The sequence below is a fragment of the Otolemur garnettii genome, unplaced genomic scaffold (genome assembly GCF_000181295.1).
Source record: "Otolemur garnettii isolate 467f Iridium unplaced genomic scaffold, OtoGar3 scaffold00044, whole genome shotgun sequence".
Classification (NCBI taxonomy): Eukaryota; Metazoa; Chordata; class Mammalia; order Primates; family Galagidae; genus Otolemur; species Otolemur garnettii.
The window spans coordinates 8,149,019-8,161,645 of NW_003852439.1; the positions used below are offsets into that span (position 1 = coordinate 8,149,019).

Sequence of the window (12,627 nt, forward strand, 5' to 3'; positions counted from 1 at the left end):
AGGAACACTGATCTCTTTTCTGGAGTAGGAAATCAAGCTGTAGGTGGAGTCAGCTCCAGACAGAGTGTGCAGGGACTATGGGAGTCCCTGAGGGGACTTACCTGTCTGATTATTATTTTTTTTTTTTGAGATGGAGTCTCACTTCATTGCCCTTGGTAGAGTGCCGTGGCGTCACAGCTCACAGCAGCCTCCAGCTCCTGGGCTTAGGGGATTCTCTTGCCTCAGCCTCCCAAGTAGCTGGGACTATAGGCACTCACCACAACACCTGGCTATTTTGTTGTTGTTGCAGTTTGGCTGGGGCCGAACTCGAACCCGCCACCCTCGGCATATGAGGCCGGCACCCTACTCACTGAGCCACAGGCACCACCCACCTGTCTGATTATTATTTTGCAAAGATGACTGGTAGGGGAAGCCAGCCAGGAGCTGTCTCAGTTGTGGAAAGAGATATGGGCGGAGGAAGGAGGCTTGGGAGGTGGAACCCCAGAACCTGGAGTCTGGGGACGCCCAGGCTAACTCGGAGTCATGGAAGGACAGCAAGCAGGGAAGGCCAGGGGCATAAGCGCAGGACGCTTCCATCCCGCTGCCCTGGAGAAGGGGATAGGGTTTGGCTGGGTCTGGGCGTTTAGCCCCCGCCCCGCCCCCGTCACCCCTGCAGCAGCCACCACCTGTTCCCGCCCCTGTCCTCGCCCCGCAAATGTCTTGTTTCGGCTGGCTCAAGAAGCCCTCGAGTGCATCGGTCACTTCGTGAAGCCCAACAAACGGGTCCTCCCATCAGCAGCTGCTGCACCCTGGAATGCCCCGAGGGCTCAGTCTGTGATCATGGCACTGGACCGTTAGGCGCGGGACTGCTGGGCTGGGTGGCCTCAGAGAACTGCAACGCCGCCTCGCGCCTGCGCGCTCCGCCCGCCGTGGAGCCCGGGCAGCGCAGGGCGAGTGCGCCCCCTGCCGGTCAATCTGCGCGCCCCCTGCACAGCCCTTCAGCCAGTTCCCAGGAGATGACGACCTTGGCGGCTGGCGGCTTGGAAGCCGGTCATGATGCTGGGCCTGCTACAAATGGGCGTGAGAGGCCCGGTGGCCCCGCCTGGCTCTTCAGTGACCTTCGCCAACTCTTCTGGACGCCCCCTCCCACCTGCCCGCTCCGCACATGGCAGGGAGGTTCCTGGCACAAGCCATACACACACCAGGTTCATGATTGTCCCCACCTCTTCTTACTCAGGGGAAAGAAAAGCCATGGGTAAGCAGAAGTCCAAAGCATTGTCAGTTCCCTCACTCGTTCTGCAAAGGTTTATTGCCTTGGGTCCCTGCTGGGTCTCACAGTGTCCCAGATTCGGATTCGGATTTCTTTTTCTTTCTCTTTTTTTTTTTTGAAACAGAGTCTCACTTTCTTGCAAATGGTAGAGTACTGTACCATCATAGCTCACAGCAACCTCAAACTCTTGGGCTCAAGCGATCCTCTTGCCTCACTCTTAGTCTCACTCTTATTAAGGCTGGTCTGGAACTTATGAGTTCAAGTGATTCACCCGCCTTGGCCTCCCAGAGTGCTGGGATTACAGGCATGAACCACCTTGCCTGGCCCTCCAGACTCAGATTTCTCATTTCTCCCACCTGCCCCTCACCCAGGGCAAAATGCCCTGCCCTGCACTGGCAGGCCAGCTGCTCCTAAATGGACCTTTGGCTAGTAAGCATGTCCCTTGCAGGTTCTACCTGGCAAGGAGTGTGGTATGGCAGGGAAGGGAAGGGCTGCACTCTCAGAGCCTTTGGTTTCTCAAGGGAACTGGGGTAGCAGGCCAGAGGTCACACAGACCCAGCAGGAGAGGTAGGGTGATTTATGACTGAGATACTCTGGCACTGGAAACACCATCCCTCTCCTCCTGCCTGCCCCTGGCAGACTGAATCTGCCCAGTCACCCATCTCTGGGCTCCCAATGTGGGGATACTCCAAGTCCTGGGGTTCCCCTAATCTTCCCACCCCTCCAAGGACTCTGCTTGGTAGGGCCTAATGGATCTCCCCAGCCCAACTGCCCCCTACTCAACCCCTGTAAAAGAGATGTACAAATGAACATGGGGCACCTGGGGTCTCACAAGCCCCAGCACTGGCCTAGCTCATTCCCCTGGGCACCAGCAGGATGTTTGTTTTTGAGACAAGAGTCTCACTCCATTGCCCTGGGTAGTATCATGGCATCATAGCTCATAGCAACCTCAAACTCTTAGGCTGCAGCAATCCCATTGCCTTAGCTTCCTGAGTAGGTGGGACTATAGGCGTGTGCCACTACACCTGACTAGATTTTACTTTTTTTTTTTTTTAGTAGAGATAGGGTCTCACTCTTGCTGAGGCTGGCCTTAAACTCCTGAGCTCAAGTGATCCACTGCCTCAGCTTCCCAGAGTGCTAGAATTACAGGCATGAGCCACTGCTCCCAGCCTACCAGTGGGTTCTTTAGCCCATATAGCTATTGGCCTGAGCCTATGGAGTCCCAATGGCCCAGTCTGCAGAAAAAACTCAGCCTATTCTGGGACCCAGGTCCACTCTCAGGGACACACTGAACCAAAATGCAGAGCTAGAACAGTAAGCAAAGCCCCAGTCTGTGACACCTCAGCTGGCTCCCTCCCCAGCCCTATGGTCAGCCCCCACCCACATGCCTCCTGTCCTCAGACTGTTTCCAGGTGGTGAAAGTCTTCCCAGAGCTACTGTGTCTCATTTAGGATAGAGGCTAGAGGAAAGGATAGGTGTGGGGAGAGAGGACTTGAACTGGCTGCCTAGATGAACATGGCAACCCCTTACAGCCCCCTGGCCCCCTGCTCAACCCTAAGCAGACCTCTGACTGCAGTCCCTGCATGGAGGCAGAGGACATAGGGCTGCCCCTAACTGTGTGGCTGGGAGTAGCTGCTACTCTAGGGTTAGTGGGCACTCATGGTGAGGACACCTACAGAGACTAGGTGATAGTCACTGCCCACCAACCTCAGGCCTGCTCCTGGCCACAGGCTGGGCTGGGCCATGAATTTGAGGTTATAGTGAGCTGTTATTATGCCACTATACTCTAACCTAGAAAACAGAGCAAGACATTTTCAAAAAAAAAAACAAAAAAGTAGACAGCAGGCTTAGGTTTCACTTCTATATTGATTTCCACCTCATCATTCACCCTCCCATATGGCAAGAGCTCTGAGCATGAGCTCTGAGGGACAGTAAGGCACAGTCACCATATCTTGGGAAGGGATGACTCTGCAGGGTGTAAACTCCAGAGCCCCAGCCCTGTACCAGTTAAAGTACTGAAGCAACAGCCACTTTCCTAAGCCTCAGTTAGGCAAACTACATCCACACAGATTATGAAACAGTGTTTAGGTTTCCCCCTTCATGGACAGGAAACCAAAGGTGTGTCCCATTGGCCTGCTCCCCCAGCAGGTCACAGACATCACCACCCTGGCTGGCCTGGAAGGATTTAGCCAGAGGAGATCATGCATTGACTTGGGCTGGAGCAGATGGCCAACTTCCATTTGCACTGTTTCCTAGCACAGCTGGGGAATGTGGGTATAAGCTTTGGTGAGGACCAGTGAGTCCAGACAGACAAGGTATAGGCAGCAGGCCAAGAAGAGAAGATGAGGGCGTAATGTCATTCAAAGATGAGCCCACCTCCTTGAGTGAGCAGGAGGATAAGACAACTGACAGTGGATCCCAGCCTGTCCTGGCAGAGGGTATAAACTACCAGGAAAGAAGATCTTGTTCAGAACCAAGGCTTGGGAGCTTTCGTGAGGTTTCATCCAGCCTGCCTGCTTTCTTGTCTGAATGTCTGGGGTTTTAATTCCAAGGTAGGATGCCCAGAATGTGGTCCTGTTGTCAAGTCCAGCTAGGGTAGATGTAGTCTGCCCGCCTAGTGTCCCTGGGAGGAAGAAGTTTCTTTGCCTGAAAGAAAGGAGGAGGGGAGAGAAAAACAAGTCATTGTGAAGTCATGCTTCAGACATGTCCCCTGTGGGCCAGGGGAAGGAGGGACAAGATGCCTAGTTCATGGGAGTCCATTTCCCCCATTTGCTCCCTGAGATCTACAAGAGAACCCAGAAACTCTTCTTCCTCCACACAAAGGACAAAGAGTGGAATCACGCTTACCATCCACCAAGCACCTATAGACTGCTCACAGAACCCCACAGCACAGCAATGACAACGGACATGTGCTATTAATGACTCATCCTACAAGGATGAGGCTGAGATTAAGGAAGTGGTCACAGTCCTGTGCATGGCAAGGAAGGATTTGGGATTCAAATTCTATCTGGCCAACTCTGCAGATAGACATGCAAAGACATGCAAGGATCTGTATAAGGGTGAAGGCAGAGGGCCACAAAGGAGGCTACACTCAGATGAAGTACACTCAAGTGACAGCTCCCCAGACACAAACTACCAATATAAGAATATTGTCAACAGGAGCACAGATTTACTCAGCTATTATTATATGTCAGGCCCTGGGGACACATTACAAGCAGTTGTCCTTGACAGCCTGTGAGGAAGCTCTGCCACACACCACTCTGCAGAGGAAGAGCCAGGCTCAGACAGGTAGGGCCAGGGCCACAGCCACAAATGGCAGGAGACATGGTCGGCACAGGTCCTCAGCCTATGCCTACTCAGCCTCGACTCTACCCACAGGCAAAGGCCAAGCCTCTCGAGAACACCTTTGCCATGTTCTCACTCAGCCACCTCTTTCTGAGCACACATAATCAACAAGGTGGAGGAAGCAAAGCATTCCCCTTGTTCCTCCCCCTACAGCCACCTTTCAGGGTGGCCCTGGGCAGTGAGATGTTGTGCCCCCTGTACTTTGTCACAGTGTGCTTAGGACCCCCAGGTCTTAGGACCTACTATAGTCCTGTCCTTGCTGCACGAGGATGCTTACCTTTAGGAATGAACTTCAACGAGCTACTAAATATTCAGAATCGAGACTGCCCTGGCTTGGGGCCATCATTGAGGAACTCATGGCCCAACCCGTTGCCACACCTGCCACAGGACACCTGGGAAGACCACAAAGCAGGCACAATGAGCTCTGGCCATGAAGTAGCCAAGCTATGGCCCTCAGTGCTGCCAACAGATGGTGTTTCCCCTGTAAGCCCATTCCCCAAGCTGTCTGCTGAGACTGACCTTCATCCTGGAGCCTCCCCAGGAAAGCTGTCCTGTTTCCCACATTCACCCTAGGATGCCAGACTCTCTCAATGATCTGGGTTGGTAGCCCCTGGCTGAAGCCAGAGACCTGGAATGGAGATACTCTGAGCCCCTGGAGCTGTGGGGCCAGCAGAAGGGGAAAGGTGGGACTAGCTTTCTGGCCCTCCCTGGGCCCCCCAGCCCTAGCCCTGCCACCTACCTTTAGGGCTTCAGGTCGGTTGTGCTCTGGACGCTTAACCACACTATCAGCATGGATGGTCTCAGTGAATGCTGGCCATGGGGATGAGTGTTCATACTTAGAGCAGCTAGAAAACAGCTCGTAGCCACATTTGCTACATACATAGACACCTGGGGCAGAAGGCAAGGCACAGGCAGAGATGTTGGCCCCAGTCTCTTGGGGGTAAGCTCCCAAATCCCTGGACCCAGACAGATGCAGGGCTCGTTTCAAGGGTGGGCTGCACTCCCTCCCCACATGCTCACCACTCATAGGCCATGGGATTGGCTCTGTGAGAGAGACACAGCCCTGACCTCACATTTAGTGGCTGTGCCAGTGACCAGGAGAGTCACTGTTCACACTTATCTCCTCACTCTTCTCAACAGCCCCATGACAAAGAATCTTTTAACCTTTCCATCCACAGATGAGGCTTGATGATGCAAAGATGCCAAAGGAGCCTGGGCAGTGGGATGAGGGCCCCCACTCCCACTACACCCCCTCAGGAATCACAGGGCAAGGCTCTAACATGGCCAACATGACCACCTGGACCCTCCCTTCTCAAGTGGCCCTCCCTGCTCCCCAACAAACCCTGAGCTGAACACCCAGCCACTGTCCTGCTCTCCAGGCAGGAAGAGAATGGCCCAGAGAAAAGGCCTCCAGGCCAAGCAAGATGCCCAGGAAGACAGAGGGCTGGGGAGGAAGGTCCCTAAAATATTATTCTGGTGGGGAGGGGGCAGAGAGGGTTGCAAAAATGACTTGCAGAACTGTTTGAAGGACTAAAACTAATAACCTCCAGGGGCAGTGAATTACCTGGGGACCTTCCCTGAGTCTGTGAATTACACAACCTTTACCAGGAACTAGAGAAGAAAGCAAAGAGGAACTAAGAGCTGCCATGGGAGTGGAGTTTCTGGCTTGATAGGGCAGCTTGAGGACACCTGGGTCCTATGCCCAGAGAATGGGGGGGGGGGCCTTTGCTGGGTGGTCTTGTGTTATAACCCTTCCCCTAAGAGGGCTGACACCAACAGATTCCACCCCAGGGAGGCCAATGCCTTAGTCTGCCCTGTGGATGTGTTTTTACCAAATTAGTCCACTACCAGGCCAGGCCAACCCCAAAGAGAACTCATCAAGGTGTCTGCCAGCCTGGGACCAGTGCTGAGAGCTGGACATTCCCCAAACTACCCTATCTGGTGAAAACTTCACTCTGGCTAGTGAAATCAGTCTGGTCAAACTTCACTGGCCAAAGTTCACTGGCCCTAAACAGGTTAATGAAGCATATGGACGACACATTCCAATCCAGTACGGGACATTCTGTACTTGCCAGTGAGCCATGCCGTGTATCCCAAAAAAACAGGGGAACGGAAATGCCCTGCGGAAAGGCAGCCCACTCACAGGAGACCTCCCTGGGACAAGACCTTTCATTGTGCCCTCTGAAGGCCCGACCCTTACCTAATTTCTCCACCAGCGTCACCACCTCCCTGTATCTTGGCCCGCCCCGTTCCCCCCAGAAACGACCACGTTGACATTCGAGGCCTGTCCTCCTTAGGGTCGGCGACACCCTCCCCGCCAAGGCCCTCTCTCCATGAATACCCCTACTCTCCACGTCTCCCAGATTCTGCCCCCCTTCGCGATCCTCTTGACCCCACGTCCGCTTCTCTCTGGTGGCCACCCTCCCCATTTCCAGTTTCGGGGCTCCATCTCCACCCGGATGGCACCGACAACCCTCTAAGGCACGCCCCTGCCCCAGAAGGAGATCACAGCACGAACCTGGCTCAAAGTGGTTCTGGAAAACCTCGCCCCCGAAGAAGCTGCAGAACGCCATGGAGCCACTGGGATCACTGAGCGCTCGTCGCCCCTGGGCAACCCCTAATGAGCCGACCGTCTGATCACCTGGTGTACGCTTCCCTAGTCTCCGGAGGGTCAACCTCTTCCCCGGCGCCTTTTGTGGCTTCCGCCTCCGGAAGGCCCCACCCCCTCCAAAGAGGCCCTCTCCCCGGTGCTTCCCGAGGCCCCGCCCCTGGACCGTCCTAGAGCGCCTTCCCTGCTGGCCCCGCCCACGGTAACTCCCAAGGACCATTCCTGGGCCGCTCCCCAAGGCTCCTTCCTTCCCGAGGGCCAGCCCAATACGTCTTCCTTTAGGCTCCGCCCACGATAACTCCTAGGGACGCTCCCCGAGGCACCGCCCCCTCCGAAGAAGAGCACTCCCGGATCCCCACCCCAGCCTGGTTGTACCATTCACCCTGGAAGTATGGCCCTCCCAGAAAGCCTGGGCTGCAAGAGGGGAGGTGAGGTGCAACTGGGACCCGCCCAGGTTGTGGGTGTTACGTCACCCGCAGAACTGTGTCCCACTGGTCCTGTCCGCGGCGCTAAGCCTCGCCGGCAGATGTCAACAGGCCTTTCCGCACCCCCCAACCCTCTGAGACAGCGCGGGGACAGTTGCCTCTGGCCTTTATTAGACAGAAGGGGCAGGCAGGGGCTCATCGGGCTTCTGGGATTCCCCAGCCCATGCAGCCTACAAGTCTTCTGTGGTCTCTGGCTTTTCTCTCTCAAGATGCTTCTTCTGGGGGCCCTGGTTGAAAGGGCACGAGAGGAGCGTTAATGGTAAGAGTGTCCAGGAATACCACTACTAGCCAGCCTCAGGGTCCCCCAGGACTCCCCTTCGCCCCCTCCCCCACCTTCTCTAGCAAGAATTAGTAGCAGGGCTAGATCCCTAAAAGCCCTTCTCCTGCCAGTGAGCACAGGGGGCGTCCTTGCCCACTTCATCTGCTCCAGTCATCCTCACTGCTTTGAGACAGGCTGGATGTGGAGTCTACACCCCACCCCCACCCCAACCCCCAAAACAAGGAGGAGCTCACCATGAAGGCCCTCTTCTCTTGGGCTGTCTGGAAACGGCCATGGCCGAACTTGGAGGTGGTGTCAATGAACTTGAGCTCAATTTTCTCCAGGGCCTGGCGGCTGTGGTGCACCAGGAGGGACTAGGAATTCATGGAAGAAGCCAGCATCAAGGCTAAGATCCTCCCAACCACTTCCAGTCACTTCCAGTCCATACCAAGGTGTTGCTCACAAAGTTCCTGCCAGACCCTACCCTTTCTGTTCCTACCACCCAGTCCCCCCAAGCAGGCTGAAAGGCAGGATAAGTTGGCAGCAGTAACCCATGTAGCCCCTGCTCCCCAACCCATGGCCCCACACTGACCTTTCTTAGTGTAATGACCCTCTTCTTGGTACCTGCGATACAACCCTTTAGCATGATGAAGTCATTGTTGACTTCCCCGTAGTGGGGGAAGCCACCCTGCAGAGGAGACATGTGAGAGGCCAGGCCGAGGAAAGGGCTGCCCAGTTAGGGGGTGGCTGGAAGCCTTAAGAAATTTCCCTACAAGAAAATTCCCTACAAGGAGCCCTGTGCCCAGCCCCCAGGCGTGGAGGTGACACCCTCATGCTCTATCACTAACGAGGGCAGCATCTGAGTCACATACGAAGTCCTTTTTGCCCATTATCTAACAACCTGCATTTTTGTTGGGGGCAAGCTGAGGCTCAGGGCGGTGGAGTCACTTGATCTATGCTCTGTAGCTGCTACATGCTGGAGCTGGGGCTTGAGCTCGGGTGGCCTGACTCCCAGGCCAGAGCAGGAGCTGCTGCCCTCCACACCCTGTTACAATAGCCAGTTGTCAGCTGCCTTCAGAGGAGAATTGGTGGATTCGGGAAACAGCAGGGATTTGGTCCACCTATGTGGCTGAATGCTTCAGACAGTCTCATGCTAAGTCTGCTTGTAGGAACAACACGAAGCTATTGGGCCTGCCCTCCACACACATCAGTACCCCTTGCCCAGCCTGGCTCCCCACCCTCACCAGTGGTGTGATGGACTTGTCAGTCACATCATAGCTGGTAGATGCATTGTTCTTGACCATCTTCCCGTCCTCCATATGTATCCCCCGGCCGATTTGGTAGATCTGCCAAGAAAGGAGGGAGCAGGAAGGGCCTCTGGAGCCAGCAGCACATCCACCCATCAACTCACATGCTTGCTCCTGGGGGCATTTCGTGACCCAGGCAGCATCTGGGTTGTGCACCCCACTGGCTGGGGTCTGATCACATTGCAACACCAACCCCACCACCCCAGGCTTCAGACACACCTTCTTGTTGAGCTCAGTGCGGTGGTGGTAGCCCTTCTGCCCAGCCCGGGCAATAGAGCAGCCCACACGGGCAGGGTGCCAGGCACCAATGCAAGCCACTTTGCGTAGTCCTTTGTGAGTTTTCCGAGGCAGCTTCTTGGTATGCCAGCGGCTTGTGACCCCTGCAAGTGGAAGGGTCTGATGGCTGAGTGACCAGCCGGGTTCCTACTGCCTCCAGGCAGCCTTCTCTGGATCTGCCCTCCACATTGACCCCTACCTTTGACACCCCGGCCCTTGGTGACAGCAATGACATCAATGACCTCACTCTGGCTGAATACACTGTGAACTGACACCTGCTTCTCCAGCCGGGCCTGGGCCCAGGCCACCTTCTCAGCCACTGTACCACCATTAAGCTGGATCTCCATGATGTGGGCCTTCTTCTGCCGGAAGGGCAGAAGCTTCATCTGTAGGACATGGCATGGTGGTCAGTTTCCAAAGGGTCACATCCACCCACCTACAGCTGTGGGGAGGCCAGCAGGTGACTCCTGAAATCTTCTATGCATGCTTTCATTCATACATGTTCCCATGATCTGGCCATGTGCTTCGCTAGGCACTGTGGATGTAGCAGGGAATGAGGCAAATAAGGCCCAACACCTGTGGGAGCCACTGTCTAGTTGGAAGATAGAGGGAATCCAAGTAAACTCTCAGAGTGGGCTAAGTTCTCTGATGGGATGTGGGGCAGGAGCATTTCAGATAGAGGGATCAGGTTAGGGAGGGCCTCTCTTGAGGAGGTGACACCAATAACAAGGAGGCACCACTGAAGATCTGAGCACCTTTTGGGCAGAGGAAACAGCATGTGCAAAGGCACAGTGGCAGGGAAGATCTTGGCAAGTTGGTAGGATAGAAAGAAGACTAATGTGGCGAGATGGTGGTAAGCAAAGACAGCAAGCAAGCCAAGCAGTACCTATAGGAAATAGCTTAGGCTTTCTTCTAAGTGCAGGGTGTGACATGAACTGATTTTTATTTTAAACATCTCTGGTTGATGCTATGTGGGACACAGGCTATAGGGATGTACAGGCAAAAATAGACCAGTGTTTAACAAGTATTTATGGAGCACCTACTGCATACAAGACTTTTGGTGGGTGCTCAGGACCCAGTGAATAAGATAGCTGTGGTCCCTCCCCCCATGGCCTCTGCCCTGTGGAGCCCAAGTCTGATGAAGTTCTGTGTGTCAGTGCATTCCAAGGGGCCATAGGGATAGCCTGATCCCTGATCCTCTATCTGTTGAAGGAAATAGACATTACCCAATGGCTTGCTTGATCATGAACTGACAATGTGAGCGTGACTTGGAGGGGGTGTGTTCAGGGGATGTGGGAGACTCTGGGATGGGGGTTGCCACTCCAGGAACCTAAGGAAGCCCTCCCTGAGAATAAGATGCCAAGGAGTGTTCCAGAATAAGCTGAAGAGTGTTAGTTACCCATTGGTCCACATCAAGCCAACCCAGGTATGAACACTGATTTATATACTCATCATTTGTGCCAAAACCCAAAGGGAGGCTCGGCACTCAAGCAGCTAGGGCACCAGCCACATACACCAGAGCTGGTGGGTTCGAATCTAGCCCAGTCCTGCCAAACAACAATGACAACTACAACAACAGCAACAACAACAAATAGCTGGGCATTGTGGTGGGCACCTGTAGTCCTAGCTACTTGGGAGGCTGAGGCAAGAGAATGGCTTAAGCCCAAGAGTCTGAGATTGCTGTGCACTGTAACGCCATGGCACTCTACCGAGGGTAACAGCTCTATCTCAAAAAAAAAAAAAAAAAAAAAAATCCCCAAGGGAGGTTGTAGCCCTCCACACTGGACATTTGGCAGGAGACCCAGACCCTCCAGGGCATTTTAGGGCCTTAGTTGACCACTGGACATAGCTGATTCCCCATGGCCTCTTGGAATGCACTGACACACAGAACTCCTGGGGCTACACATGCTAGCACAGCTGGCCGGCCAGCCAACACTTCAGGCCTGGGCCCAAGGCTCGTGATATTTTTAGGCTGACATTTGCCAGGGCTCCTGGAAGCTGGGGGAAGGGGGATGGTGGGCCAGCTGGTAGACCAGCTGACAGCTGGGGTGGGAGGCTGACCTGGGTGTGGACAATGACCCGAATGACTTTGCAATACTTCTTCATGGCGGCAAAGTCTTTCTGGAGCTGCTTCTTGCCGCTGGTGTCCCGCCATCTTTTGCAGGATTTGGTAAAGGCTTTCTTCTTGCTCTTGTGCCTGACCAATGTGCAGGAAGGTGCTCAGAGGCCCCAGTGGAGGCAGCTCCCCAGGCCTGTCTGACCCCTTCCCCACCTGCAGTCCACCAAGCAGGGAGCCCACTCTTCAGACTCCCCTGAGGCCCATGCACTGTTCTGCTCACCAGTTCTGAACACAAACCATCCCTTCCTCTCTGGACCTCTGTTTCCACCTCTGTGAAGTGGGCACCTCCCTGCCTCCCAGGGCCCATGAGTGAATGGCAAATGTGCAGAAGCTGCCAGAAGAGGGTTGCTAGTCAGCACTGCAGTCCAGGCTTCTGGAGGCTACCCCAGCTGCCACATTGCTCAGACCTCTGATCCCACTTCTAAAGTGTGGATACCACAGTCAGGCACTAGGCCTTTGGCTCAGGACACACAGTTTCTTTTCTTTTCTTTTGTTTTTTTTAGCAATAGAGTCTCACTTTGTCACCCTTGGTACAGTGCTATGGCATCATAGCTCACAGCAACCTCCAGCTTTTGGGCTTAGGTGATTCTCTCGCCTCAGCCTTCCAAGTAGCTGGGACTACAGGCGCCCACCATAATGCCTGGCTTTTTTGTTGTCGCAGTTTGGCCAGGGCAGGGTTCTAACCCACCATCCTCAGTATATGGAGCTGGTGCCCAACCCACTGAGCCACAGGCGCTGCGCAGGACACACAGTTTCTAACCCTCACCAGAGCTCTGGAAGGTGGAAACTATTATCCATGTTCTGCAAGTGAAGAAAGGAAGATTTGGGCTTGGCGCCTGTGGTTCAAGTGGCTAAGGCGCCAGCTACACACACCTAAGGTGGCGGGTTCGAATCCAGCCTGGGCCCACCAAGCAACAATGACAGCTGCAACCAAAAAATAGCCAGGCATTGTGACGGGCACCTGTGGTCCCAGCTACTT

General features: G+C 54.6%; 2 protein-coding genes across 2 annotated transcripts in view; both read right to left on the minus strand.

The window, feature by feature from the left end:
• Nucleotides 1–3,096: 3,096 nt before the first annotated feature.
• On the minus strand, nt 3,097–7,304 carry MSRB1 (methionine sulfoxide reductase B1). Its single transcript, XM_003790784.3, has 4 exons — nt 7,113–7,304; nt 5,334–5,482; nt 4,872–4,986; nt 3,097–3,895 (listed from the first exon to the last, which is right to left on the minus strand). Exons 1-4 carry the CDS (start codon nt 7,165–7,167, stop codon nt 3,864–3,866), a joined length of 351 nt encoding a protein of 116 aa, XP_003790832.2. The 5' UTR covers nt 7,168–7,304; the 3' UTR covers nt 3,097–3,863.
• Nucleotides 7,305–7,785: 481 nt separating this feature from the next.
• The window catches only part of RPL3L (ribosomal protein L3 like), an 11,919-nt gene continuing 7,077 nt past the window's right edge, over nt 7,786–12,627 (minus strand). Inside the window, exons 4-10 of the mRNA XM_012805755.1 lie at nt 11,591–11,726; nt 9,729–9,915; nt 9,473–9,633; nt 9,191–9,292; nt 8,539–8,634; nt 8,201–8,320; nt 7,786–7,914 (exon numbers count right to left, since the gene is read on the minus strand). Of these exons, the coding sequence (XP_012661209.1) occupies nt 7,858–7,914; nt 8,201–8,320; nt 8,539–8,634; nt 9,191–9,292; nt 9,473–9,633; nt 9,729–9,915; nt 11,591–11,726 (859 nt within the window). The 3' untranslated portion in view covers nt 7,786–7,857. The remainder of the gene's footprint in view (nt 7,915–8,200; nt 8,321–8,538; nt 8,635–9,190; nt 9,293–9,472; nt 9,634–9,728; nt 9,916–11,590; nt 11,727–12,627) is intronic.